At 44.1% G+C, this 27949-nt stretch overlaps 1 protein-coding gene across 1 annotated transcript; it reads left to right on the plus strand.

Moving 5' to 3' along the window:
* B4GALT4 (beta-1,4-galactosyltransferase 4) lies at positions 1-27727 on the plus strand. Its single transcript, XM_027584732.1, has 7 exons — positions 1-113; positions 9865-10255; positions 13323-13555; positions 16154-16341; positions 21574-21696; positions 23590-23694; positions 26801-27727. The coding sequence occupies exons 2-7, from the start codon at positions 10003-10005 to the stop codon at positions 26931-26933; spliced, it is 1035 nt and encodes a 344-aa protein (XP_027440533.1). The 5' UTR covers positions 1-113; positions 9865-10002; the 3' UTR covers positions 26934-27727.
* Positions 27728-27949: the final 222 nt, after the last annotated feature.

A 27949-nucleotide genomic window follows, 5' to 3' on the forward strand; every position in this document is an offset into this window, starting at 1 on the left:
GCAGGGGGCGGAGCCCGCACTCGGGGACCTCCTCCGGGGTGGCGGGGCGGTCCTCATGGCCCATCTCGCCTTCTCTTTCTCTGGGAGGTGCTCGCCAAGGCCGTTTGTTTGTGGTGAGTACTTGGGGCCTGGGCTCCGCTGGCGCCTGGGACGCGCAATCCCGTGCGGGGGCGGGCGGACAGTGGCGGGCGCGGCGTGGGCATCGCCGTGGGGCGCACCGGGGTGGGGGTCCCGCGCTGGGGCTGGGCGCCCTGGGGGCCAGCGCGGTGCGGCCCGGCTCAGTGGGTCGGTCCTGCCTCAGCCCCAGCTGTGGGGCCAGACTGGGGGCCTGCGGAGGCCGAGCCTAGCGGGAGGGGAGGCACCGGCTCAGCTGCCCGCGCCACCGCGGCGCTCCCTCTGCTGTCGGCGGGGGAGTCGGGCGAGATGCTGCCAAGTGGGGAGCGATTCAGGGGTCGTCTCACGAATCTGGGGTCGTTCTCCAGCACCTCTTTCCCCGCGGGCTAAATAACGTGAAAAAGCTCCTTCCTCCTTGGAGCCCTTTCTCCCAGGGTTTCTCCTAGGAAACCAATCCCAACTGACCGCAGCTGATCTCAGCCTGGGGCCTGTTGTGGCCGGCGAGTTGTCGGAGTCACCTGGATTTTAAAGTACTTCAGAGACACCTGCCCGGAGTCGGGCTCTGAGTCCATCCCTCGTCTTTCGATCGGTGCCTGTGGATCGGTCTTCCATTAGATAAAAGCTAACTCTAGTTTGAAAAGAATAGAAAAGTCCAGGAAGACGGACTGAGAAAAGGCCTTTGGATTGCTAGCCTTAGTAACAAAGTGGGCGTGCGTTGGGTTGCTAGGTGTTCAAGAGTGGGAGAGGCTTGAGGACGTGGAGGCGCTCAGGGCACAGGGAGAGTTCTGCAGCCCTTTGGTGATGAAAACGAGGAGCGAGAAAAATAGGAATTTGAGGATTGAGGAGAGGGGTGTGTGTGTTTTAATTTTTTAATTTCTAAATTTTTTCAGAAAGGAAGATAACATGTTGGAGATAAAAGAAAGTCAGGGAATCTTGGCTAGGAATGAATATTATTTAGGGCCCAGGCTGAGATACTGGCTTAAAAAGAGGGGTGGAGTGCTATCCTAGGCGGGAGGGCTGGGCAGGAGTGCTGGAATGTGTCTCTAGGGAAGTAGATAATGCTTGATTGGACCATAGTTTATCTTTTTGGAATTTTATCTTCTAGAGCAAGGTTGGCCTTTAAACCCCACGAATGCAAAAAATTTTCAGGTTCCTGTCTGTGTGCCTTGATCAGATTAGAAACATCTGTTAGAGAGAAGCACTGAATTGTTTGCCCTCGTAATCTTGTTTGGGGGGGGCAATAAAATGAGTTCTGTTACTGTATTTTATATGCCACTTGAGAGAATAAGTATTTAGTATCTACTTTAAACTGAGCTGATAATAATGGGTGGTTTTTCCAGAGATGCATACAAATAATTTGGGAGCTAACCATCTCTTCGAAGATCTTTTATTCAGAGTGGGAACATCAAAAGCAAGTTAGTGGTGGTTTTAGTCTCTTTTTTTTTAAGCCATCAAGGGACAGTGGTTTCTCAAACAGACCTAGGTTCCTGTTGAAAATATGGGTCCCCTGACATCACCTCAGTCCTTTGAAATAAAAATCTCTGGGAGTAGAACCTAGGAATGGGAATTTCAAACCGAGACTGCAGTATTCTCTGGCATTGAAATTTACTGACAGCCTCTGAGCTTTTTTGTTTTTATTTTATTTTTTTTAGATTTGGGCTTGTTGGGGCCTGTTTAGAACAGATCTCCTTAAAAGTTACATGAATGAGGGGCGCCTGGGTGGCTCAGTCGTTAAGCGTCTGCCTTCGGCTCGGGTCATGATCCCAGGATCCTGGGATCGAGCCCCGCATCGGGCTCCCTGCTCAACGGGAAGCCTGGTTCTCCCTCTCCCACTCCCCCTGCTTGTATTCCCTCTCTTGCTATATCTCTCTCTGTCAAATAAATAAATAAAAATCTTTAAAAAAAAAGTTATATGAATGAAATGCTGCCATACTTATGTAACTGAAAGTTATAATCCTGTCTATTGTGTCATCTCTAAATTTTAATATATTTTGAAGAAAATCTATGCAGTCATTTTATCAGAAAAAAAAACATTGTTTCTGATCACAAAAATCCAACTTTAGAACAATTAGAACATACAGGAAAAAAAAAAAATTTCCCTAATCTTATAATTAACAAATAACCACCAGTCACTCTTTTTGGCATTTTATATATAAAAGACATGCACACCATACATACAGAGAATAATTGGAATTGTATATGTACGTTTTTATATTCTGGGGTTTTTTCCACTTTGCTATCATGAACACTTTCCCGTGTAGTTAAGTTTTTGGTTTTTTGTTTTAAAAGATTTTATTTATTTATTTGAGAGAGAGCATGTGTGCGCGTACATGAATGGTGGGGGGGTGGGCAGGGAGAAAGAGAAGCAGACTCCCCACTGAGCAGAGAGCCCTATGCGGGGCTCAATACCAGGACCCTGAGATCATGACCTGAGCAGAAGGCAGATGCTCAGCCAACTGAGCCACCCAGGCACCCCCCATGTAGCTAAGTTTTTTAAACACTTTTTAAATAAAAGCATATGTTCCAGCATATGGAGGTACTGTAATTAATTAAATCAGCTTCGTATTGTTAACATTCTGATTCTTTTCAATTTTTGGTTATTTTTATAATGTTGGCTTGAATATTGTGGTCTGCCTTTCTGATTATTTCCTTAGAATAAATTACTAAATGATGGAATAAAAAATTCAAATGCATTTTAACAATCTCATTTTTACATATCTTTTTTTTTAAAAGATTTTATTTTTAAGTAATCTCTACACTGACATGGGGCTCGAACTCACAACCCTGAGATCAAGAGTCACATGCTCTACTGGCTGAGCCAACCAGGCCGCCCCTCACAGATCTTACTGCTTGTCCTCACTAGAAGGAAAATGAACATTTCTGAAGGATCGCTTGCATTCTAGGCCCATTCTCTCATTTCAGTGGTTCTCAAATTTTAATGGGTACAAGAATCACCTGGGGAGCTTGTTAAAAATTCATTTTCCTGAGTCCCATGCCTAGCTCTTCTGACCCCTTAGCTCTGGAGTAGGGCCCAGGAATCTGTAATTTTAACAGAATCCCCACTGTATTTGCCGGAAGCATTCTTGGAACCATACACTCAACAGACTTTTTAAATAAATGGCAGGGGCACCTGGGTGGCTCACTTGGTTAAGCGGCTGCCTTAGGCTCAGGTCATGATCCCAGGGTCCTGGGATCACCACCCCCCCCAACCAATCAGTCTCCCTGCTCAGTGGGGAACCTGCTTCTCCCTCTCCCTCACTCTGCTGCTCCCCCTGCTTGTGCTCTCTCTCTGTCAAATAACTAAGTAAAATCTTTTTAAAAAAATAAATAAATGGCAAAACAGACTCAGAAATTTTGGTCACTCGCCTAAAGCCATTCATGCATCTGGTAACAAGATTTGAACTCAGCTCTTTGTGACTTCAGAGCCATGTTTTCCCCACTTCCTTAGGCCTTCTCAAGCCTTCTCATTGGTGTGCCCCTAATGACTGCAGAAAGGGAACTCTGACCCCCCTGCAGGGCTCTCTGGGGTACCTGAACTTGACTCCCAAGTACACGATGAATCTCCATTACAATCCCCCATCAGAAATTCTTTTGAATTCTGTTATGCTGTGTAACATATGCTATATAAGACAATTTCAGTCTTTTGCTAATTAAATTTACTTCATGTTTCCTGACCATTTTGTGGCAACTCTTGGCTGCTGTGAAATGGGTAATGGCGGGACCATCCGGCAGCTCTTGCCTGGAGTCAGGGACTCTGTTCCAGGGTGCCCTGGGGCTTCAGGATGGGAGGGACAGTGGAAGCAGCAATTCCTTTCAGAATCTGGAGAGAGAAGGCCTGCTTTTGAATATTCAGTGGCAGAGGAGCAAAAAGTGGTGGGCATGACCAAAAGAAAGTGCCATTTATTAGAGAGGGGGCTCTTTACCCTTAGAAAAGTGATGGTGTTAGTAAACCGAAGGAAGCTAGCATGGGGGTGAGCCTTTTTCAGGTTTTAAATGCTCCCAAAATGGAATTTTAGACCCACTTAATTTTTCCCTTTTTTAAAAAAATTATTATTTTTAAGATTTTATTTATTTGACAGAGAGAGAGAGATAGAGAGAGAGAGAGAGCACAAGCAAGGGGAGCAACAGGCAGAGGGAGAGGGAGAAGCAGACTCTCCACTTAGCAAGGAGCCTGACGTGGGGCTGGATCCCAGGACCCCTGAGACCATGACCTGAGTCGAAGGCAGCCGCTTAATTGACTGAGCCACCCAGGCTCCCCAATTTTTTCCCCTCTTTATTAATGTTTATTTTTCCTTCTCTTTCCCTCCTGTCTCATCAGTTTTTAGTAGTTGCCTGGGACGATGGTGAGTCCTCATGTATTTGAACTAGTATACTCTAGATTGTCGTTGGTTATTTACCAAATTCAGCACCTGCTACTGCTATGTATCAGGTCAGTTTGAGGTCCAGGAATACAAAAAAACAGTCATTCTCTTTGAGAATGAAGTTAATTTGACTGCCTTATGTTGACTTGGATTATACTCAGCCTCTGACTTTTAAAATTGTAACTTTTAATTTTTAATTAAGAGAGGAGTTGCAAACACGGTACAGAGAAATCCCTCAACTGCCCCTAATATTAGACCGTTACATAACCATGGTTCAGTTATCAAACTATTAACTAAACTCCAGATTTTATTTGAATTTCATTAATTTTCCTAATAATTTTTTGTTGTTGTTCCCGTATTCTATCCAGAATCCTACATTGCATTTAGTTATTTCTCCTTAGTCTCTTCCATCTGAGATAGTTCCTCAGTTTTTCCTTGTCCTTCATTATTTTGACCCTTTTGAAGAGTGCTGATAAGTTATTTTGTGGACTTTAAAATATCACTAATTCATGAGGTTGATAGGTCATATCGCTGGTAATACTAAACCTTAATCACTTAGTGAGGGTGAAATCTGTGTTTCCCCACTATGAAGTTATTGTCTTTCCCTTTGCAACTAGTAAATGTCTTGGGAGAGATACTTTGAGACTATACAAACTCTGTTTATCCTCAAATTTTTTCACCTACTAATTTTAATACCCTAGTGGTGATTTTTTTCCTTCTGCATCCTTATTAATTGAGAGTTTCCTTTTCCTCCCTTTTATTTATTTGATCATTTGTATCAGTATGGACTTATGGATATTAATTTTATTCTGTGGGTTAAAACACAATGCCATCGTTATTTTCTTGCTCGAATGCTTCCAATTTTGGCCATTTAGAGCTCAGTCTTTGAATTTAGATGATTTGTACTTGTAAGTGGCTGTCATCCTTGCATTCCCACCCAGGAAACCACTGGGGTTTGGGCAGTGATCACTCAGAAGCCAGGTAAAGGAGATGAATACCGGAGGCCCAAAGAAGGTAGGACAACCTGTGTGCAAACACAGCTCTCAGGAACTCTGCAGGAGTAAAAAGAGTAGCAAAATAATCAGCCTTTCCCCTTTGCTGCTCCAGAGGCGCGAGAGAGTAGGGTCATGTGCCTGGGGCCACATCATGCCCACTCTGAGATGCCTTTGACTTGCAGATGGGTTTGGAAGCCAGATGGGTTTGGAACGCTGAGTTGGCACTCTTAGCTGCTAAATGAAGACCACACCCTTTCTTCCTGGTGATAAATGCTTAGTATAAATATTTATGAAGTAACACCTGGTATCCTCCTTCCATTCCCCCATGGTGCAAAAATGATACTTAGTGCTCATGCTGATTTACCTTTTGTTATGGTTTATCTTCCTTGCTAGATTTTTTTCTTTCATTATTATGGAAAATTTCGAGCATATACAAAAGTAGAGAGAAAAAGGAAAATGAACCCTTGGGTACCTATGACCTAGTTTCGATACATCTCAATATTTTGCCAATCTTATTTCATCTATTCTTCCATTTTCAGGGGTGGGGCTGGCATATTTTAAAAAATAAAGCAGTCATTGGGGCGCCTGGGTGGCTCAGTTGGTTAAACGACTGCCTTCGGCTCAGGTCATGATCCTGGAGTCCCGGGATGGAGTCCCGCATCGGGCTCCCTGCTCGGCGGGGAGTCTGCTTCTCCCTCTGACCCTCCCCCCTCTCATGTGCTCTCTCTTTCTCTCTCTCTCATTCTCTCTCTCTTTCAAATAAATAAATAAATCTTAAAAAAATAAAGCAGTCATTAAAATCTAAAAAAGGATTGAAATAAACTCTAAAGTGTAAGGATGCTACCTTAATTCCCTTTTTTATCCCCTTGGTGCCTGGCACTATGCCTGAAAATAGCAGATGCTCAGAAAAGACTGGTTGAATTGGGAGGAGGAAAAAGAAAACTTATGAAAACATCATTTTGAACCATAGGGCTAACTTCTAGAAAATAAGTCTTGCCCTAAAATAACTTCTTTCACATTTCCCGAATTTATTGTCTAGGGTCAGAATTTTCCTGTCACTTTTTTGGTAGAAAAGAAAACTCTTTTCAAGGGGAGGTTCAAGGTCTCTCAATTACTTATATGTTATTATAAATAAGTCCAATCTAGTGACATTTTCCCAAACATTAATCAAGAATTACCTGCCCTAGGGGCGCCTGGGTGGCTCAGTCGTTAAGCGTCTGCCTTCGGCTCTGGTCATGATCCCAGGGTCCTGGGATCGAGCCCCGCATCGGGCTCCCTGCTTCGCGGGGAGCCTGCTTCTCCCTCTCCCACTTCCCCTGCTTGTGTTCCCTCTCTTGCTGTGTCTCTCTCTGTCAAATAAATAAATAAAATCTTAAAAAAAAAAAGAATTACCTGCCGTAGAAAGAACTTTCTTTTGAAAATCATTATTTTTTAAGTTTTAAAGGTAATATAAACCCATCAAGAGAAAAACAGGAAGTAACAGAGAAATGGAAAATAATTCCCTGTATGTCAATATGTAATTCCCAAGATAACATCATGGCTATCAGTCTGATAAAATTTGAATTTGAATCACACTGGTAAATGATTACTATGTTCCTGGGAATGTACCAGGTGTGTTGCATTGTCTCATTAAATTCTTACGGCAACATTTTTTTTTAAAGATTTTATTTGTTTATTCATCAGAGAGAGAGCACAAGCAGGGGGAGTGGCAGGCAGAGGGAGAGGGAGAAGCAGGCTCCTCACTGAGCAGGGAGCCCTAGGCAGAGGCTCGATCCCAGATCCCTGGGATCATGACCTGAGCCGAAGGCAGACACTTAACCAACTGAGCCACCCAGGTGCCCCTCTTATGGCAACATTTTAAGATAAGTCTGTATATATATATATTACGTATATATATAATATATATATAAATATTATATACATATATGTTTAATAGCTTGATAAACATGGTGAGAGGGGTTGCCTTCAGTCACTCAGCCAATAAGCAGGCTGGGCTGTCTCTTGAAAGACTGTTGGACTGGTGTTATAGACCCTTCACACCTCACATGTTTACTCCCAGAAACCAAGGAGACCTCATACTTGAGCTTCCCTCATGCTGGCTCTCTGTGAGTTTTGAGGCTGGCACTAAGGCTTAGAAAAAAGGGCAAGTGATTATTTTTAACTAGATCCACGTCTCATGAAGCCGAGTTAGCAGTGAGGGGCTAATTATTAAGCAATCCGTAAGAATAGTTCCTTGCTTTTATAATAAATTTCTTATCTTTGGCCAAATTCAATGGTCTGCAGTTCAGCAATACTCATCTATGATTATTCCCAGCTTGCTCCTGGTTGGGTGGGTTTTAAATCTCTCTAAGCCACTCTTCCTCCCTCTGTAACAGGACAGGGTGCTGGACTTGTGTGCGTTCTGGTCCTTTCTGCTTCTAACACCATAGTACCTCTGTGGTCAGAAGTCTCTTCAGCCAAGGGAGTCTCCCTGTCAGGGGACTATTCCTCCATAAGCTGCTCTTAGAAAAACAATGTTCTCAATCTAAACTTTCCAAGAATGAGATGGAAGCGTTGAATCACTGTATTGTATACCTGCAACTAATATTACACTGTGTGGTCAAGGGCAAGTTCCTTAATCTCTCTAAACCTTCATTTTTCTCCTCTATAAAATGAAGAGACTAATGATTCTTACCTTGCAAGGCTGAGAATGAGAATTAGATAAATCAAGGCAAGCGATTTAACCCCAGTGCATGCCACAGAGTAAATGCACAAATAAATCACTCTTCTTATTAGCTGTTATTACTGCCTTCAGTATCAGTTTCTTGTGATACTTTTGCAAGACCCTAAACACAGGCCATACTGTTTAATTGCTTCCTGAGTCAAATCTTCTCTTTTGTGGCTTGACCCAGAAACCTAACCTCCATTTATAACATTGAATCTAGAGAGAAATGCTGTCTAGGTATCCCTCGAACTAACCTAGAGCTAAATTTTGGGAATACTACCCTTCAGTAAGTAGGGGACTATCTTGAGAGGTGCTAAGATTGTTTTGTTTTTGTTTTTCACAGTGAATTACCACATCCCTATGTCTAATTTAAAAAAGCAAACACGGGGTGCCTGGGTGGCTCAGTCGGTTAAGTGTCTGCGTTGGGCTCAGGTCATGATCCCAGGGTCCTGGGATCAAGACCCACGTCGGGCTCCCTACTCAGCGGGGAGTTTGCTTTGCCCTCTTCCGCCCCCCTGCTTGTGCTCTGTGCATCCCCCGCCCTGGCTAATCCCATACTCCTAATACAATTATTGTTAGCTTTGGGCTACATTTCTTTCTAGAGTTTTCTTATTTCTATAGTTTTAGTGGTAATCATATATACATACAGCATTTATTTCTGTTTTCCTTTTTGTTTCTTAAGATTTAATCATACCTTTTTCGTGTTACTACCTGGCAAAGAAAATATTTTGGTCTCCATCCTATCCATTTAACTGAGGATGTGTTTGGCTATGAAGATGATCGCTGCCCTGGCTGTATTTAGAATTTTCTGTACCCCTGTGATAACGCGCTTAGAATTTGAGGAGAGAGGTGGTTGTGGCCACACAGGCAGGATGTGAGGGGAATTTCTGGCTGTCCCCCCGGGGGCCTTGCCAAGTAGCCTTCATCACTTTAGTGCATTCACTATGGTCCAGGGTGGGCCTCCGCGTTGTGGCCTCCGAAACTGGATTTTCGTCAATAACTAAGAGCGTAGCCACCTCTCGGAGGTGAATTCATACTGTATCACCACATACTTGTACAATGAAATCAGAATGGCAATTCATCAACTGACAGTGAGAAGTAGTACAGTAGCATGGCGCTTGTGGCAGCTACCCGCTGTGTCCACCTGTTGGCCATCTTTAGTCTAGAGTCACTTAATGGAAGTAATATACCAACAACAACAGTGATGGTCACCACTTGGTGCTCACTATGCATCAGGAGGTGGGCTAACGCTTTATGTATTAATACATTAGGTCATTCAGTCCCACATTAACCTCTCCAGGGAGGTACCGTTTTTATCCCCATTTTACAGGTGAGGAGACTGAGGCTCAGTTAAGTGACTGGCTTGAAGTGTCATGGCTGATATGTGGTGGAGCTGTAGTTTCTGTCTAAATCCAAACCCCTGATCTTCAACGCTGCACTGTAATTCTACCCATTAGTCTTACAGATTACTGAGCCCCTGTGGTAACCGAGAGAGAAATCCTGTGATGTATAGATGGTTGGAACCCTCTGCCCCTGAAATCTCTGATTTTCTGACCTCAAAGCCCCCATTGGAGAGCTCCCATTATTGTTAGTCAAGATCCACTGGGGATAGGTTTTCAGTCTGTGATGGCGTGAATCATTCAGGATAGGATTTCGTGTGAAACAACTTGTCTTTGTGATTGCCTTTCAGAGGCTGGAGCAGAACTACTGAGCAAAAGCAGGTGTCCCTAGTTGTCGCCACGTTTGCCATTGGCTTGGAAAAGTTGAGCTTGAAGCTTCTTCCCGGTGGTGAAGCGGAGAGATACATATTGCTCACAGAGTAACAGACATGGGCTTCCTACTGACTTTCCACCTTTCCTACAAAGTCCGGTTACTGTTGCTTTTTCTCTTATGCCTGACAGTGGTTGGGTGGGCCACCAGTAACTACTTTGTGGGGGCTTTTCAAGACATTCCTAAAGCAAAGGACTTCATGGCTCATTTCAACAAGGTCCTGGTTTGGGGGAAGGAAGAAACTCTGACGAAGGAAGACTCCGTGAAAGAAGCAGACCTGGACGACTGCCCTTCTGTGTCTCCGTACCTCAGTAAGGCTTTTCGTTTTTTCTTGTTTACAAATGCTGTGTAAACTTTTTAGTTAAATATAACATATATACAGAAAAGCACAAAAATCAGAAGTGTGCAGCTTGGCGAAGTTTCACAAAGTGAACATACGTGTGTGATCAGTATGTAAATTAAGAAATGGAATCCCCTAGAACCCCAGGAATTCTCATGCTTCTTTCAGTCATGACCCTGACTTCAAGATTCCAACACTAGGCATTAGATTTTTCCTGTTTTTTTAAACTTTACATAATTGGAAACATGTACTGTGGTCTCTCTTGTGTCTGGCTTCTGTCATTCAGCGTTATGTTTGTGAGATGTATCCATACATCTGCTGTGTGCAGTCCGTCTTCCATTATATGAACATACCCAGTTTTATTACCAAGCCACTGGAGCCTCAGAAGCACATGTCAGTGGGAATGTGTTTAGTTCACAAGTCTGCCCGATGAACTGGGGCTCCGTTGATCTAGGCCAGTGGCTCTGCTCCATGGGTCTCACATTCTCCTCCTGGGACTGATGAGCTAGCCTGGGTCTGTCCTTCTCCTGACATGCACAGGGGACAGGTGGAGAAATCCACTCCTGTCACATCTGTTAGCATTCCCTTGGCTGAGAGTATGGAGTCAAGGGACAAGACCGAGTGGGTTTTTCAATGTTGTCTTTAGTCTGTCTGTCTTTCTTTCTTTCTTTCTTTCTTTCTTTCTTTCTTTCTTTCTTTCTTTCTTTCTTTCTTTCTTTTCTTTCTTTCTTTCTTTCTTTCTTCTTTCTTTTTCTTTCTTTCTTTCTTTCCTTTCTTTTTCTTTCTTTCTTTCTTTCTTCTTTCTTTCTCTTTCTTTCTTTCTTTCTTTCCTTTCTCTTTCTTTCTTTCTTTTTTTCTTTCTTTCTTTCTTTCTTCTTTTCTTTTCTTTCATAATGTTCTGATTCCCCTTGGGTGTCTTGCCTTTCTATTTAAATTAACAGTAAGTTGGTTTTATTGAACACCTTGATTAGAGAGGAAAAACTCCACGGTGATATTAGAAATAACCCACAGAGATTCTGTCAGACCTCTGATTCTCCAGACCATCAAAGTCCTTGTAGTTCTCCAGATACTCCTCTGAGCCTTAAATTGTTTCCTCTTTCCAGACTGCCTTTCCTCAATCTGTGTCTGCCTGGTGGATTCCTGTTTGTTCATCAAAAATCTGATTTAGATTCTTCTCTCTCAGAAAAGTACATACACTAAAGTAGCCCTCCGTGGGGGTGGCTTCTTGCGCTTAGCTGAACAAACACCTGCAGACCCTCTTTCCTAATTGAATCACAGTCTTGTGCTGTGTTCCTAGTGGCATACTGCTTCTCTTTACTCAGTCTTGGAAAAGCCAAAATAGGATTCCTGATCGTGTTGTGAGGGAAATTGTTCTGCTTACAAGTGATACAAGTTCAGATGAGAGAATGAGTTGTTGAAAGGCAAATCCAGCTGTGTTATCTCCCTTGTTCAAAATTCTCACAACATATTTAAGCGATAAAAGTATTCGTAAAAATAAAATGGGCAGTGACCCAGTACTGAGGAAGTACCTGGATTAAGAGAGTGACAAAAGCAGTGATGAGTTAAGATGGGCCGAGAAGGGACAGAATTGGAGAAGATGCTGTGGGCGGGGCAGGGAGGCTGATGGCAGGGGCGGAAGCAGGCACTATAGAAGGTTAGGGCACCTACAAAGTTAGGACAGTGAGAAAGTGAACAAGGGGACTCGTTTGTATCAGACCTGTTGCATGGGGCTCTTTCAGGGGCAAGAATACAGGCTTAGGTTAACGCCGATGGTGGGCTTGTTCACGGGCTGCCTGGGAAACCATCTTAGCAGCCACACCATCCTGTTCCCAGCAGCTCTGGTGGCTTGCCTTTCACACCACTCATCTTCCTACTGGTGGCTTTTCGGGCACCGCTGCCTGCCAACTCTGTGCCTCACACCTTCAGGAAAGGCTCTTCCTTATAGCCCAGTTAGTCTCTCTTGGTGGCTGGAAGCCGTTATTTGCCCTTGGTGCTGCTGGGCTGAGACTTTCAACCGCCTCACGGACCCTGGCGCTTTGGTCTATGCAGCCACGGCCAGGGCAGGGGTGGTCCCACGGAGCCAGGCCTGGTAACTTACACATTGGAAGGGCCTGTGACTGCCTTGCTCCAGAAGGGAGGGCACACAGCATGCCAGCCCCCTGAGATGTTACAGCCTGACTGGTGTATATGGAGCTTAAAAAAACTCATGGCTGAGTTCTCTGACCAGAGCTCTGCCTCCTCTCTTATCAGTCAGTATATTCCCTGTTAATTCAGGTTGAGGATGAGGGCCTGGGGCTTGCACCTGATCTGTGAAGCCTCGGTTACCGCTCACGGCCTTGAAGTTCACCCAGTCAGGCTGTGTCCGGACTCGCTGGGCAAATGCAGCGTTGGGGGGTGTCAGCCACCGGGGCACAATGGGAGAATTAGGATTATTGCTCATGCATGCTGTGCGGGGTGAGGCGTGAGGCTGGTTGCTGTTTCCCTTCATGGTTTTATCTTCCGTGAGCTACAATAGCTTCCAGGAGCTCAGGGACAGAGTGGGAAAATGGCCTTGCCCCTGAGCTTGAGTCCATGGAATGCTTCTGATTTTTAAGGGACTTTACCCTCCTTTGGAGTTTTGAGCAGGAAAAGAGGATTTGAGCAATTTGAAGTTACTTAGTCTAGCCCCGACCTCTACTCTTTACCCGGGCCACTGGGGCAGGATGCATCCATCTCCTCTTCACGGATGAATCACAAACACCAAGTTGGTTACCCAGCCACAAGAGAATGCTCTCATGTCTCACTTACTTCCTTTTGCAGCCAGTAACCTGGGTCACATGACTCTGATTACAGTTCATGACCGAATGAGGCTTTTAAAGTAATAATAATAATATATGATTATATAATATAAATATAAAAGTAATAATAAAAGCCAGCACTCCTATGGTCCTCACCGTCGGCCAGATAGTGTTCTAAGTGTATTAGGTAAATGCTCACGGACCCCATCAGCCCTTGATGAGATAACTACGGTTATTTCCTGGGTCCTGTTTCTATTGTAGGGGGCCAGAACAAGCTCGTTTTCAAACCAGATCTCACTCTGGAAGAAGTGGCGGCAAAAAATCCCCAAGTGCACAGAGGCCGGTATCACCCTGAGGAATGTAAGGCTTTGCAGCGGGTTGCCATCCTCATTCCTCACCGGAACAGAGAGAAACACTTGATGTACCTTCTAGAACACCTTCACCCCTTCTTGCAGAGGCAGCAGCTGGACTATGGCATCTATATCATCCACCAGGTGAGTGGTTTGGTCTGCCACCCTCCCCCCCTCGCCCCGAGTCCTCCTCTCTCTCTGGGATGTGACTGAGGGACTTGGCCATTGGTGTCTCTCGGTTAAAAGGAGCATCAAACTCATTAAAGAAAAGGTCTCCTACCTCATTTATCCATGAAAGGAGTAAAGGAAATTCTTGTCTCGGAGTGTGGAATAATCAGACTAAACGCTGGGAAATTTTACTGCCTCTTAAACGAACCTCTGGAGGAAGTCTGTTTTGTTTAGTTTAGTTTTGTTCCGCTTTTTGTGTGTGAGCCCTTCCATGTTAGCCAATGACCGCCCAAAGAATTTCCCTGGAGATCTGCCTTGTATTTTCTCCTGCCTTTGCTATACACTACATGATGAGACGTTGGAATTACTGTTTTTCATTATTGAGCATGGCTAATCAGTGGGGATCTAGGCAGAGGATCCAACAGACTACCGTAGTAATAGCCATGGGGTTCTATGACTGTCTCCATCTTTCTGCCTATAACTTCTATTATATCAGATGGATTATGTGTAGTTTTCACTTTCTCGACTCCCTTATTTGGCTTCCCAGAAGCGTGATTCATTAGGAGCACCGTAAGTGGTAAGCTTGGGCTACTTTTGAAGAATTTAGCTCTTAAGTGGAGAGGCTGATGAAGATGCCTGTATTTGGTATTAATGTTTATCGAAAGAAAGGGCATCAACTTAAATATCCATGTCTAGCTTTCCAGGATTGTCCCAGACCATTCAAATAATTCCCTTCAAATCCTTACAGATGCCAAAAATGTCAACAAAATCATTCACTACATGTTTAATATTGTTTTATAATTGGTAGTATTTGTTTTAGGAAAACTTTTGACAAATCAGAGGATGCAGTTCTGCAGTATATACTTTAAAATAAACGGGGGCTCTTGAAATCAATGTGCATATATAATACACCCATTTTTTAGGATTTGAAACAAAATTTTACTATTGTTGGTTTATAATTTTCTTAAAAAATTATTTATTTATTTATTTATTTATTTTTTTTGAGAGAGAGAGAGAGAGTGCACGTAAGGCGGGGAGGGGCAGAGGGGAAGGGAGAGGGAGAGAATCTCCAGCAGACTCTGCACTGAGCACAGAGCCTGAAGTGGGGCTCAATCTCAGGACCCTGAGATCATGACCTGAGCCAAAACTAACAGTCAGACACTTAACCGACTGAGCCACCCAGGCGCCCCTATAATTATTTTTCTTTTTAACATTATTGGTCATTCTCAGTTCTTACTCAGGACAGCACCCCCAATGTATAGTATATTTGTGACTAGAAAAATATGTCTGCTTGGTGTTACTCTTTTCATGAAAATACTGTGATAACTTTTGAGAACTGCTTGTATTTTCTTTATGATAAACCCTTTACTAAACTGGAATTCGTTCTTAAGGATTATGATCCAAACAGCCATGAAAAAATTAATTCTGTAAAATCTTTTTCATACTGTAGCTTTGTACATATCCCTGTTTGAATTGTGTTCTCTTCTTACTCAGTGATGAATCCCTTCTGTAAGGTCACTATGAGGATTGCCTCCTTTTTTCTTTTTTAAGATTTTATTTATTTATTTGAGAGAAAGAGTGAGTGCAAGTGGTGGGGGGAGGGACGGGGAGCAGAGGGAGAGGGAAAAGCAGGCTCCACATGGGGCTCCACGTGGGGCTCGATCCCATGACGCTGGGATCATGACCTGAGCCCAGATCAAGAGTCTTGACACTTAACTGACTGAGCCACTCAGGTGCCTCAAGGATTACCTTTTGCCAAGATTAAAACAGGATTCTCTTACAGTGATTCTAAGAAACTTTTAAGTAGCTTAGAAATATTAGCAATAACCTCTGTTTATAGGTCCAGATTTCTTGGTGTTCTCTGGTAAGCAATGTCTCTTGGAAGCTTAGTGTAAATTTGTTACATATGGTAAGATTGGGATCAGCTGGAAGTTAGACAGTAAAGCAGGATACTAGTTGGTATGACTAATGTATAAAGAAGGTTTATACTTTTATGTGGAATAAATAAATGTATGTTTTTAAAAAAATTCTGTTATTTTTATTTGTAGTTTAAAAGCATGACCTTTTTTAAAATTGTGAAATATACATAAAATTTAGTATCTTAACTCTTTTTTTTTTTTTAATTTCTGATCAGACCGTTTTATTGAGGGGCTTCAGGGCAAAGTCAGTGGGCTGGGAGAACAATGAGATCCGACGTCCTCAGCCCTGCCAGGATCTCTCCGGTTCATAGTCACTGAAAGTGCATCTTAACTGTTTTTAAGTATACGGTTCAGTGGTGTGAAGTATATTCACATTATCGTGTAACCAGGCTCAAGACATTTCTCGCCTTGCAAAACTGAAACTCTGTACCCATTAAACAACTCTCCATTTTAAGGCATGTTTGTCACTTTTGGAATATAAGTATATATGAAAGAACACAAAGAAACCAAATGGTTTTTTTTACTGTTACTGCATCTACTCTGCCAGATTTTTACTTGGGAAGAATAATTCCAACTCCTGCCTCTGAGCTGGAGAGGGGCACAGTGTGAAACCTTATCTCTGGAGCTTTCCAAGTTTTAATTTCTGTATCTATAGGCTGGAAGCAAAAAGTTTAATCGAGCCAAGCTCTTGAATGTGGGCTATCTGGAAGCTCTCAAGGATGAAAATTGGGATTGCTTTATATTCCACGATGTGGACCTGGTGCCCGAGAACGACTTGAACCTCTATAAGTGTGAGGAGCAGCCCAAGCATTTGGTGGTCGGCAGGAACAGCACAGGGTACAGGTAAGCGGGAAGGCGGACGCCGCTCATGGCTTGCACAGGCTGAGAAGCTCACTCTGTTGTCATCAGGGCTGTGTGGGACGTAGTGTCCAGACTATCACAGAAAAATGAGGAATAGGAAAAATGATGCATGACCTATCACTTAAGTTCAAAACAGAAATCACAACAGTGTTGGCAGAGGATGAAGGACAACAGGGAAAGAACAGGAGAGGGAAAGCAGGCCAAGCATTGCAAATGACAGCCAGCCCCACCCACGGCACCCCTGTGGTGGAACTTTGCCAGTAAGTCCACACTGAGTAGAACTCACGTCACTTGCCTGGCTATCCTGACTTCCCCTTCCAGGAGGCAACAAGAGTGTGCCCCTTAGGTCGAACTTTAGGTCTCTGCTGTGAGATCATGACATTTCTTTTCAGACTGTGGCGTCTTCCCAGGGTCTGAGGGAGACAGAGCTGCCATGGAGGTGCATCGGTTTGGCACTTCTACAAATTCAACTGTAAGCAGTTGGTCATGATGGGGAGAGAGGAGGAGGCAGGGAGAGAATTACACAATTATAACACAGGAGATTGCACCATTGTCTACTCTGGGAAGGGAACATGAGACGGAAACCATGAATCCCTTGATACCGCACTTAATCTCAGTTTCCATGCTGCTCAGATCGTGTAGGTCTCTCACTTTGGGCTGTAAGAGATTTCCAAGAGTAACATCTCAGGTTATTTTTGCCTTAGGTACTGACTTTAAACCCAGTCCCTATGTAAATTGTGGGATATAAACAAATACCTAGAATAAGCCACAATGGGTGGGCACACAGGGTCTTTTTTTTTTTTCCTTTAAATTTTTTTTATTGTTGTGTTAATCACCATACATTACATCATTAGTTTTTGATGTAGTGTTCCACGATTCATTGTTTGCGCATAACACCCAGTACTCCATGCAGTACGTGCCCTCTTTAATACCCATCACCAGGCTAACCCATCCCCCCACCCCTCCCCTCTAGAACCCTCAGTTTGTTTCTCAGAGTCCATAGTCTCTCATGGTTCATCTCCCCCTCCGATTTCCCCCCCTTCATTTTTCCCTTCCTACTATCTTCTTTTTTTTTTTTTTAACATATAATGTATTATTTGTTTCAGAGGTACAGATATGTGATTCATCAATCTTGCACAATTCACAGCGCTCACCATAGCACATACCCTCCCCCATGTCTATCACCCAGCCACCCCAGGCACACAGGGTCTTTAAGACACCTATGGAAGGGTTTAAACCTCTTCCCCAGGGAACGTGGCCCCTTTAGCAGGTGCAACAATGGGAGCTTCCCAGTAGAGTTCCAAGACATGGAAATGAGAGAGCATGGCATGGTTTTGGGGAAATGCATGGAGTTTATTAGTGCTCAAGAATGAATGTCCGGGATGGTGGAGGGAAGAGAGGCAAGAGATGGGGGTAGGCAGGGGCCAGAGTAGGGAGGCCTCGTTCAGTCTGCTAAGGAATTTGAATTTTGTATGGAAGGGACTGAGGGGCTTCTGACACCTAGATACAGCTGAAGAATGACAGGAGAAGCTCCGTGCAACTGGCCTTTAGTGTACTGGGTGGAGCAAGGCCGAAGGGGAGAAGCTGAAAGAGGAGATGCCATGCTCCCGAATTTGGCAGGGGACAGTGGAACCAGAGAGCAGGGGAGCGGTCTGGAAGAGAATTGCAGTATTTTTTTCCTTCAGGGAATTTTATCATGATCCTTTCCCGGAGGTTTTGCTTTCTGGTCTCCTTGAGCCACCTGTGCATGAAAGAAAGCAGCGTATTATATTGGGCTACCTTGGTGTTTTCAGAAGCATGTCAACAGTCTACCTAAAATTAATAAGATATCACCGTGTAGAACACAGAACACCTGTACTTTGGACCCTTCCATAGATAACTTTCTGTGGCCCAGTTCTTTCTGCACATCTGTGATGAGAAATTACAACCACACAGGATTGTTCTTTATTTTTGGAGTGTGGACACAAGGGATTGTTTAAAGGCTTTTTATTGGGATTCTAGATTTTTATTTTTTATTTTTTTTTGTATTCAGCTGGACCACAAGAAACTAAGTTCTTGGGGTTTCCTGCTAGAAATTAATTTTGAATAAAACTTCAGTGCCACAAGCAGCAATTTCATCAGATGCTGCTCATTCTAAAAACAGCCCCTGCATGAATCTTGGATGTTTTTGATTTGCTGTTGTCACTGGCCAGACATTTCTTTCGTAATTAGATATTAGAAAGCCTTTGTCTTCTTTGAGTAACTGGCAGGGTTTTCTTATTATGAATCAGGTGATTGAGTGTGTCTCTTCTTTTGATCTGGATGTAGGAAGCTGTGAGCCAAATCCTTGGGCTTCTTTTAGAAGCTGAAAAGAATCTTAATTGTAGATCAGAGTTCTAATATATTTCCCATTTTAATCTTCTATTCTGTTTTAACTTTTCCTCTGGCCCTGGATGTTTGTCATTTATATTTTTCTACTTTATTGTGTGTATCGTGTAGACGGCCTCATCTTCATTGGCCCAAGTAACTTAGGAGTTGCCCTCGTCCCCCTCCCCTAGCTCTTTGCTGTTTTGGGCAAAATCCCTCTAGTTGCGAGCCAGAGGGCAGGTGGGGTTGCAGGCAGCTGAACGTCTGCTCTCTACTGGTCACTATGTTACACTGTGTCACACAGCTTGAAATGCACATGCTTTGATCATTGTGGCTGCTGCCCCAGGAGTGTGATGAGAAGTGCAAGAAAGGTTTTCACTTCACGCACCTGCAGAGGAAATAACTTAAAGGAACTTGCCCCTGCTGTCTCAGACTCTGATGAGGCCAGAAATCTTGTTTATCTCACGACTGTGGATCAGTGATAAAGCCCTGGTCCAGCCTGTGGCACATTTTACTGCCAAGAATTCCTTTGCTACCTAACTGCTTTCTACGAGGACACTGCTGTTATTTTAGCGCTACATCCCCTCCCTCCCCCCGCCCGGCCTTGGGCCTTACAGACCTTTACAAATAAATAAGACTGTTCCAGGGCCAGTTAAGTGGTCATGCTTTTCCCGATAAGAAGAAAAACCAAAAGCAAAGATCGACAAACACATAGACATTTGCCATTTGAGAAACAGCTGAGAAACCGAGAGCTCCTCGACCCTTCTTTCTGGCCGGTGTCCTTCTGTGCCTCCCACTGCGGTTACACGGCTCTCCAGGTGCTTCCAGTTGCTCCCAGGCGGCTTGCATTTGTCTCTCTCTTCACTGTTCCTCATGGAGTTCTGGCCACCAGGAGTTTCCCCATGTTCCTACCTACTGAATCCTCTCTGGCCCACCTGCCTCCGCCGCACGACATCTCCTTCCTCAGAACCCTGATGACGCTCGTGTCTTATGTTAGACCCGAAGCTCTTGGAGGGCAGGGCCCTGCTGTTCCCGCATCTAGCTTGCTGTCTTGCACACGGTGGCTAGTGACTCCTTAAATCAATCACGGCCAGATCAGTAATGGCGGTTCTCTCCTGGTGACCCGCTGTTGGTGCCTGGCAGGCTGTATCTGGGCAGGGCTGCTACTCAGTATTCTGATGAAGTTTCTGGTCTGTGGGGCCTTAAGGATGCCTTCCCAGAGGCTTCTGGGTGGCTCATTCCATTAAACGCGTGCCTTTGGCTCAGGTCATGATCCCAGGGTCCTGGGATCGAGTCCCTCATCGGGCTCCCTGCTCGGCGGGGAGCCTGCTTCTCCCTCTCCCGCTCCCCCTGCTTGTGTCCCCTCTCTCGCTGTGTCTCTCTTTGTCAAATAAATAAATAAAATCTCCAAAAAAAAAAAAAAAAAAAAAAAGAACGATGTCTTGGCTGGTAACAGCTGCCTTCTGAACACTTTGTTCCTTTTGCTTATTTTAGGTTGTTGTGATACCATTTTCTAGAATTTTAGGTTGAGGGGTTACAAGTAAGTCTATTTCCATTGTGGGTTAAACAGGGCTTCCCTGTCTATACTCAGAACATAGAGACAAATAGCTGAACTACAAATTAGCCTTTGGGACTCCACCTGTTAGATGGCAAGTGTCTCCGTGCTTACTGGTCTTTCCTTTTGCTTTTTTTTGTCTAGAAAAGTGGAAATATTTAATTGGTCCTGGAACACTTGGAACTGAAGTTAATTCAAGTTAGAAATCCTCCATATGTTTGTATCTTTTTATTCAGTAACACCCAAGTTATTAAGCTGCCTTCGTTTGCATTTCTAAACTGTTACAGTGTTATATTCAAGGGTTGTCTTTTTTTCTCAGATTTGCTAATTTGTCAACCAATAATCCGTCAGAGTCCTGTACGACTGGGAGATGCTCTCTGCCTTGTTCCTCTTGATCTTTTCCCCGCCCCCTTTTGCTTATTGGCATCCCCACAGCTCTACCCTCTGCACTCTCCTCCTCTCACCTACTGTGTTGTCTTCAGGCAATTTCTCCTGCTCCTACATCTTCACCCACCACCTCTTGACATCTTCGTTCCAAAGTCATATCTGTCGCTCTTCTCCTTTGAACTTGGATCTTACGTCCTTTTGCCCAGCAGCAAAAGCACCAGGGGTATCTCACATTCAGCTTACCCCAAACATAATTTACTGTCTTCCTCTTATTGTTCCATATACTCTATTTCTGTTGAAAGACTCTATCATCTATCTTGTCGCCCAAGCCAGAAGCCTCAAGATTGCTGAGGTGTGTTGGCTTCTCCAGGACACAGACTCGGAGATGGAACTTTGCATACACGGGTGTGGAGTTTGCATACAAAGTGTGTGCAGGAGCTCTCTCCTCTCCACCCCACCCCGCCAAAAAAAGTAAAAGTAAAAAACCAGTATATTCATCAGGGCATTCATTCATGCTGGACCTGGAGGCAGCCTCAGGATCCTTCCTGACGCAGTGCCCTTGGCCGCCATTACTCCTCACTGGATTGGCACATGAGATGAAATCTGTCATTCACCTCTGATGTTGTGGTGCACATTTACAGGTACCTCTGTAGACCTCTGCACACAAACGTTCACAGTCACAGGTGGGGAGCACTTTGCTTAGTGAGTGGACGTGAGCACTTAATCTAGACAGAGGAAAGAAGGGCCGACAGGGAAGGCCAGAACACTGGGAGGTGGAGGTCAAGCAGGAGTGGATGGATGAAAGTGCACGGTCTTCAGCGTGTTCCTAGAATGCCAGCCCTGACACAAGAGACTACTGAAGAGTGTGTGGAGAACAAAACGGCCTTGTGCTAATGTTACCATGTCTCTCCTCTCTTCTGCTCCAGGTTACGTTACAATGGATATTTTGGGGGTGTCACTGCCCTCAGCAGAGAGCAATTTTTCAAGGTGAATGGATTCTCTAACAACTACTGGGGATGGGGAGGCGAAGACGATGACCTCAGACTCAGGTGAACAACAGGGGCAGGTCCCCTTCACGGGGCTCTGCTGTGACTGGTGGCTCTAGCAACCTGTGCTTACCCATAGTTCCCATGGATGCCAGTCCAGCAGGTCTTGAGGCCGCAGAATCGGGCAGAGAGCAGGGCGGGGGCAGGGGGAGGGCAGGCTGGCCCAGATTGCTGTTCGCCACTGGCAGTTCAGAAATGATGGAGGGTCGTCTGTTTCTGGCTCCCGGATGTTTAGGGACCAGAAATGGTGACGGAGGTTTCTGGACTTGCTGGTGGGTATTATTTACGGAGACAGGGCCCAAAAATGCTGCAAAACTGCAATTTGAGGGAAATGGCCAGAGAGCCTGCCGTAAGCCGTGCTTTTCCCCCGCCCCAAGGGAATCCTGGCTCGGTTCTCAGTTTCCAGAGCTGAGAGTGCCAACAGCCTGTGAGGAGTGGCACCCCCAGGCTCAGGCCAAGAGGTCCTTTAGTGCTTATGCCTTAGCCAGCCCCACACACCGGGAGCGGTTGCTGGCCTGACTCCCAGGCCAGACTTGGAGCTGTTGGCTCCTCAGATTTTCTTGGACTACTTTCTGCTCGGGGGTGCTCAAAGGGAGCATATCTGGCCTCTTCTCTCAGCTCACCCGCCTTCCCCCGCCCCCCGCCTTGGGTTTTGTGACTAGACAGTTATGGGTATCCCTAGCTCCCCAAAATAACTATGCAAGAGCCTGAGGCTAGTATCTTCAGACTTCTAATAACAAGGCCCTTTGGGCTATCAGGAGACCCCCTTTCCTCCTACTGTTGCCTCTTAGAAAGGAAATTTCCTAGCTGGGGTTCTGAAATAATAGATGTGTGACTGCCAGAAATCTTCCATCGCTTTAGTATGAAGAAGCCAGGGTTCCATGTTGGTCTTGTTCCCATGTCTAGGCTGAGAGTCTCTGGAATGTTTCTGGCAGGAGAGAATGGATTTCCCTCACCAAAGGCTCCACAGGAATAGTCATAGTGATGGGCAACAGCACTTTATGGCCCAGCGCATCAGTAGCCTGTGTGGCCTTGGCTAATGAAGGAGACAGAGGGAACCTGATGGGTTTCAGGGTGAGAGTAGCAAGGACTAGAGATAAACAGTATCCACTGTCTTCCCCAAATCCATTTCACTGTCCAGATGGGATGCTTAATAGAATTTTGCACATTTCATGTAACTTCGCTGTCTTCTTGATCCTCCTCAGCAGCAAGGTAAAGGGGAGACCCCAGTTTTGCTTTCACTTGAGAAGAACATCCTTGTTGGCTAAGATTTGTTTGCTAAACATTAATTTACTCCCCTGGGCAATCTTGTCTGCACTTCCGTATTATGTTATGTGTGCAAAATGTGTTGCATGTGGACTGTTTGATTTGGGCCTATCATATCACCTCTATAACACCATTGCCATTTTACAAAGAAGCAACCAAGACCCGGAATCATGAACTGACTTACCCAGATTGTGAATAACTAAGTCTAGATTTATACCTGCGTTTGTGGGCTTTTAAGCTTGGGACCTTAAATGGTCATTACTTTCTTTGTTAAAAAAAGGAAACACTAAGTAAATTAGGCATCTGAAGAGACTTGATTCTCCTACTTGTCACGATGTTTTTAAAATAATTGAATGAGTACTTTCTCAGGTGTTTTGGAAAATGGCAAACTATAAATTGACACATCTCCTTTGTACCCCAATATTAATGTTAAATGTGATTCTTTTATGGACTTACTGCCTGAGGCCCAACATCATAAGAAGATTCTTTTTTTTTAAATATCATAATAATCAAACTCTGTGTGACTGTGTGTGTATGCATATGTGTAAATTTTTGCAAATGATTTTTTTAAGTGCCTGGTGGTAGCTAAGTAGGATAGACTTTAAAAAAAGAATTCTGTTACTCTTCTAGGGTTGAGCTTCATAGAATGAAAATAATCCGGCCAATGCCTGAAGTGGGTAAATATACAATGATCTTCCATACTAGAGACAGAGGCAATGAGGTGAATATAGAACGGTAAGTCTTGGATTCACTTGCCAGGCTTGCACCTGCTCAGTATCTTTTGTCAATAAGGACTTTGCTGAATTCGATCAGATTAGTCCGTTTGTTTTGTTCAAAGCTTTTTATTAAGGTCATTTTCAAACTGTCATAAAAGTAGAGGGGCTGGGGGCACCTGGGTGGCTCAGTCACTGGGCGTCTGCCTTCGGCTCAGGTCATGATCCCAGGGTGCTGGGATCGAGCCCTGCATCGGGCTCCCTGCTTGGCGGGAAGCCTGTGTCTCCCTCTCCCACCCCTGCTGCTCGTGTTCCTTCTCTCGCTGTGTCTCTCTCTGTCAAATAAATAAATAAAATCTTTAAAAAAAAAAAGGCAGAGGGACTGGCATATTGAACCCTCACGTACCACATACCTAGCGTCAACAGTTACCAACGCATGTCCTCTCTTCTTTCTCCCACCTTCTTCTCCTCCCCCCACTAGATTTTTAGAAGCAAATCAGATATCACAGCATTTTATGTGTAAATACTTCGGTATATATCCTTAAATATAGGACGTCTTAAAGGAAGAACCACTATAGCATTATCATACCTAAAATAAAATTAACAGTACTTCCTCAAAATCATCAAATACCCAGTTAGTGTTTGGATTTCCTTGATTATCTCATAAATTTTTCTTCTCCCCTTAACGGTTGGTTTATTCAGATCAGGATCTAGACAAGGTCCACACATTGCATTTAGATGAACTCTCTGAAATCTCTTAATCTGCAGATTACCTCTCCCCTACCTTTTTTCCCCTGGCATTTTATTTATTGAACAAACCAGGTCATTTGTCTGATGGAATTTGCTACCTTGTGGGTCTTGTGAATTGCATCCCGGCAGTAAAACTTCATATGTGCCTCTGACCTCTGCCTTCATTTGTAAACTGGGAGTTAGATCCTGGAGGCTTGAATAGAATCCAGTACAATTTGGGGGCAAGAACACTTCACCTATGGGGCCACGTAGCTCCTCTTATATCACAACAGGAAGACATGATGTCTGGTCGGGTCTTTGTGATTCTAGCTTTGATCTTTGGGTTTAGGTGTTTTCAGCCCCATCCAGGTTCCCCAACAGCATCTAATGATCTTAGCAGCCGTTGGTGCTCATTGCATAAATTCATTATTCAGTTAGGTATTGCAAAATTCTGATATTCTATCATGCCTTTTGCATTTATTAGATAGATTTTTCAGCAAAGGACTTGCCTTCTTACTTGAGTACACCAAGGTATGGTTGTTATAGAAAGGGCAGAATGAAGGGGGCAGAATCAGTACTGATTTTTCATTTTTCAAAATGATGAGTTGCTCTTCCCCAGCATCCTTCAGGATATAGTTAATATTCCTTTCAGTGCTCAGTTTGTCTCATCTTTGGCGAGGGGCATCTTCTTCAAGCTGCCTCCTCAATCCTTTGACATAACTACACTAGTTTTGAGAGCCCCCTTGCCTGGGCTTCTGTGTGCTGAGCTGTTCTAGGCTCATCCTGTGCTTCTCTTGCCCCAGGAATTGGCCCTTTCACCGAAGAATCCTGGCAGATAAGCCGCTTCTTTCTGGGGCCATAGTTGAAGAATCTGCAATTCTTTGTTCTGATTTTTCCTTCTAAATTTTAAAACCATATTAAAGTGCTTTTAACCCTTTTGTTGGAATCTACATTTTAAAACAATATTAAAATATTATAGGGCTTTGTCAGAGTTTATATTTTAAAACAGTATTAAAAGGCTTTAGCCCTTTTGTTAGAATCTGTGACTTTAATAAAACTTCTGTTTTCCATGCGTCTTTCTAGTCTTTGTCCATAGGGGTGCATTTTCCTCTCTTAAATTAAAAGGGGCGCCTGGGTGGCTCAGTCGGTTAAGTGTCTGCCTTTGGCTCGGGTCATGATCCTGGGTTCCTGGGATCGAGTCCTGCGTTGGGCTCCTTGCTCAGCGGGGAGCCTGCTTCTCACTCTGCTTGTGCTCTCTCTCTCTCTGACAAAAAAATAAATTAAAAAATAATAATAAAAAATAAAAAATAATAGTAATAATTATGGAATAGATACAAAAGGATACTTATAAATTGTTTGGAAAGTCTGAAGATTCTTGATACCATGAACAGTGGTAGTGTCCCCCACCCAATTTGTTTGTTACCCGTGTAACCCTCCTCAATCCCATTTCCTCCCACCCCAAGAGGTCACGGGTTTTTGTGACAATTACTTGTGATGATGATAATTATTTCTGCTATTTCTTTGTTTTTGTTGTTGTTTTCCCATAGGTGGGTATCCCTGTACAAAAGATTGTTTAGTTTTATATGTTTTCCAATTTTATATAAGTGAAATCATACTGTCGCATTTTTCTCTGACCTTACTTAATTCAACATTGTGTTTCTGATCTCTGTCAACATTGAAAAAAAAAAAAAACTATTCACATTGATACTGTAACCGAGATGTATTGCTTTTCATCCAGAGTTCCTAGAGACCAGTTCAGTTCACCACCTGCTCCACTCCCAACGTACTGGGCCTCCAGCCATGCAGTTGTTGCTGCTTCTTGAAATGCATCCTGCTACTTTGCATGTCTCTGCATCTGGCACAGGATGGTGTCCCTGCCTTCGTGTCCTTTCGTCTCACCTTTCTCCTCTTCTAAGCCTCGGCCATATTCCCTTTCTCTGCGCTCCTCCCTCGACTCCCTCATGAAGTCAGGTGCTGCTTCATTCATCCTCCTCTACATAAATTCTAACTTTGCTTGAGACTCTGAGGAAAGCTATGTACCCTCCTGCCTACAGACAACAACATGGGAGGATTCCTAGATCCCCTGGAGCTTAGCCCAGGCCCTGTTAGCAGTGGATGGCACGTATCACATTGTATTGGTGTTACCTGGGCATCCTTCTGTCCTGTAGACTGGGTGCATTGGTCCCTAGGGTCTTAACATGGGGTCTGACACATGACCACGTGGCTATCATTGGTGTCTGTTACTTCAGATGGGGAAAATTAACTTTTTGCAGTAGGAAACCCAGTAGGTGCAATGATTTACAAAGATGCTTTTGTCAAATTTGGGGGCAAGGCAAAAAGCAATGGAAATCTATGTTAAATTCTTGCATTACAATTTACATTGTTCTTTTTATCTTTAGGATGAAGCTCTTACATCAGGTATCACGAGTCTGGAGAACAGATGGGTTGACCAGTTGTATTTACAAATTACTCTCTGTGGATTATAATCCTTTGTATACCAACATCACAGTGGATTTATGGTCTGGTGCATGACCCTGGATCTTCTGGTGATATTCGGAAGAACTGAATATTTTATTGCAATAATTATGGACTAGAGACTTTCCCTAGTAGCACACGTTAAGAACTGGTTGCAGCTAATTAGTGAGCTGAATTTTTCCTTTCTGTATTTTCTTAGCAGAGCTCCAAGTAATACGGACTGTAAAACAGTTGTAAGAAGACAGCTTTCGTGGTTGGTTTGCTCCTGGGGGTTATTAAAGACTGTAATACACATACTTGAAGGGCTGAGTCTGAAAGGACTACTCAAGGGATAACATGAAGGCTACTTGAAAGCTTGGACTGAAGGAGATTTAAGTTTAAAGTGATACATGATGGGATCAGAAAAGCCCACGGGAAGTATGGTTGCTGAATGTTCCAGAGAACCGGAATTGTTCTCGTCTGAGGTAGAAAGGTACGAAGAAGTCCGTCTGTTTACTCTTTTATCCTGCATGGTCGTCTGAGAAGGGGTGGGCCCCAGGTGAGAAGAAGGCCACAGAAGGTAGGAGAAAGGTGAAGAATCAAGATGCAGTGAACTTGGGCACGAATGGCCGGCAGGAGGCCGGGGTCGGAGGAGCAACCCCCGATGTGCTGGGCGCCCTGCTCTGTGGCGGGCGTCACCTGCCCACATACGCCTCCCAGGAATAGCCCAGCAGGACACATGTTATCTACTAGTTTTTAAAGTATTTTTGTAAAATGATTTTGTACCTGCAGGATGTGAATTAGCAGTTTACAAATTACTTATTAACTAGTCATAAATCGAAAGTACCTCTGGAGTAAAATAATGAAAAAAGCTTTGGGTGCTCCATCTTGGTTTTTCACTGTTGTTTGAGGCCTATGGATGTGTTCATTTCAGCATCCTTAATCCTCAGCGGTTTAGAAACACACACATTGGACTGAGGCCCCTCGCTCCCTCTCTTCTTGGTCCTCCTGTTCCTTTCTCCTGTTCTTCCTGTGTGAAACCCCTTTGAATAACCAGCTCCAGGCCTGTGGCAGGTGCATCTGCATCTCATTTC

The sequence above is a fragment of the Zalophus californianus genome, chromosome 1 (genome assembly GCF_009762305.2).
Source record: "Zalophus californianus isolate mZalCal1 chromosome 1, mZalCal1.pri.v2, whole genome shotgun sequence".
NCBI lineage: Eukaryota > Metazoa > Chordata > Mammalia > Carnivora > Otariidae > Zalophus > Zalophus californianus.

Coding starts and splice junctions, on each gene's coding strand:
- B4GALT4 (XM_027584732.1), top strand. CDS start 10,003: ATGGGCTTCCTACTGACTTTCCACCTTTCCTACAAAGTCCGGTTACTG. Junction 13,556..16,153: donor GCATCTATATCATCCACCAG/GTGAGTGGTTTG, acceptor CTGTATCTATAG/GCTGGAAGCAAAAAGTTTAA. Junction 16,342..21,573: donor AGGAACAGCACAGGGTACAG/GTAAGCGGGAAG, acceptor CTTCTGCTCCAG/GTTACGTTACAATGGATATT.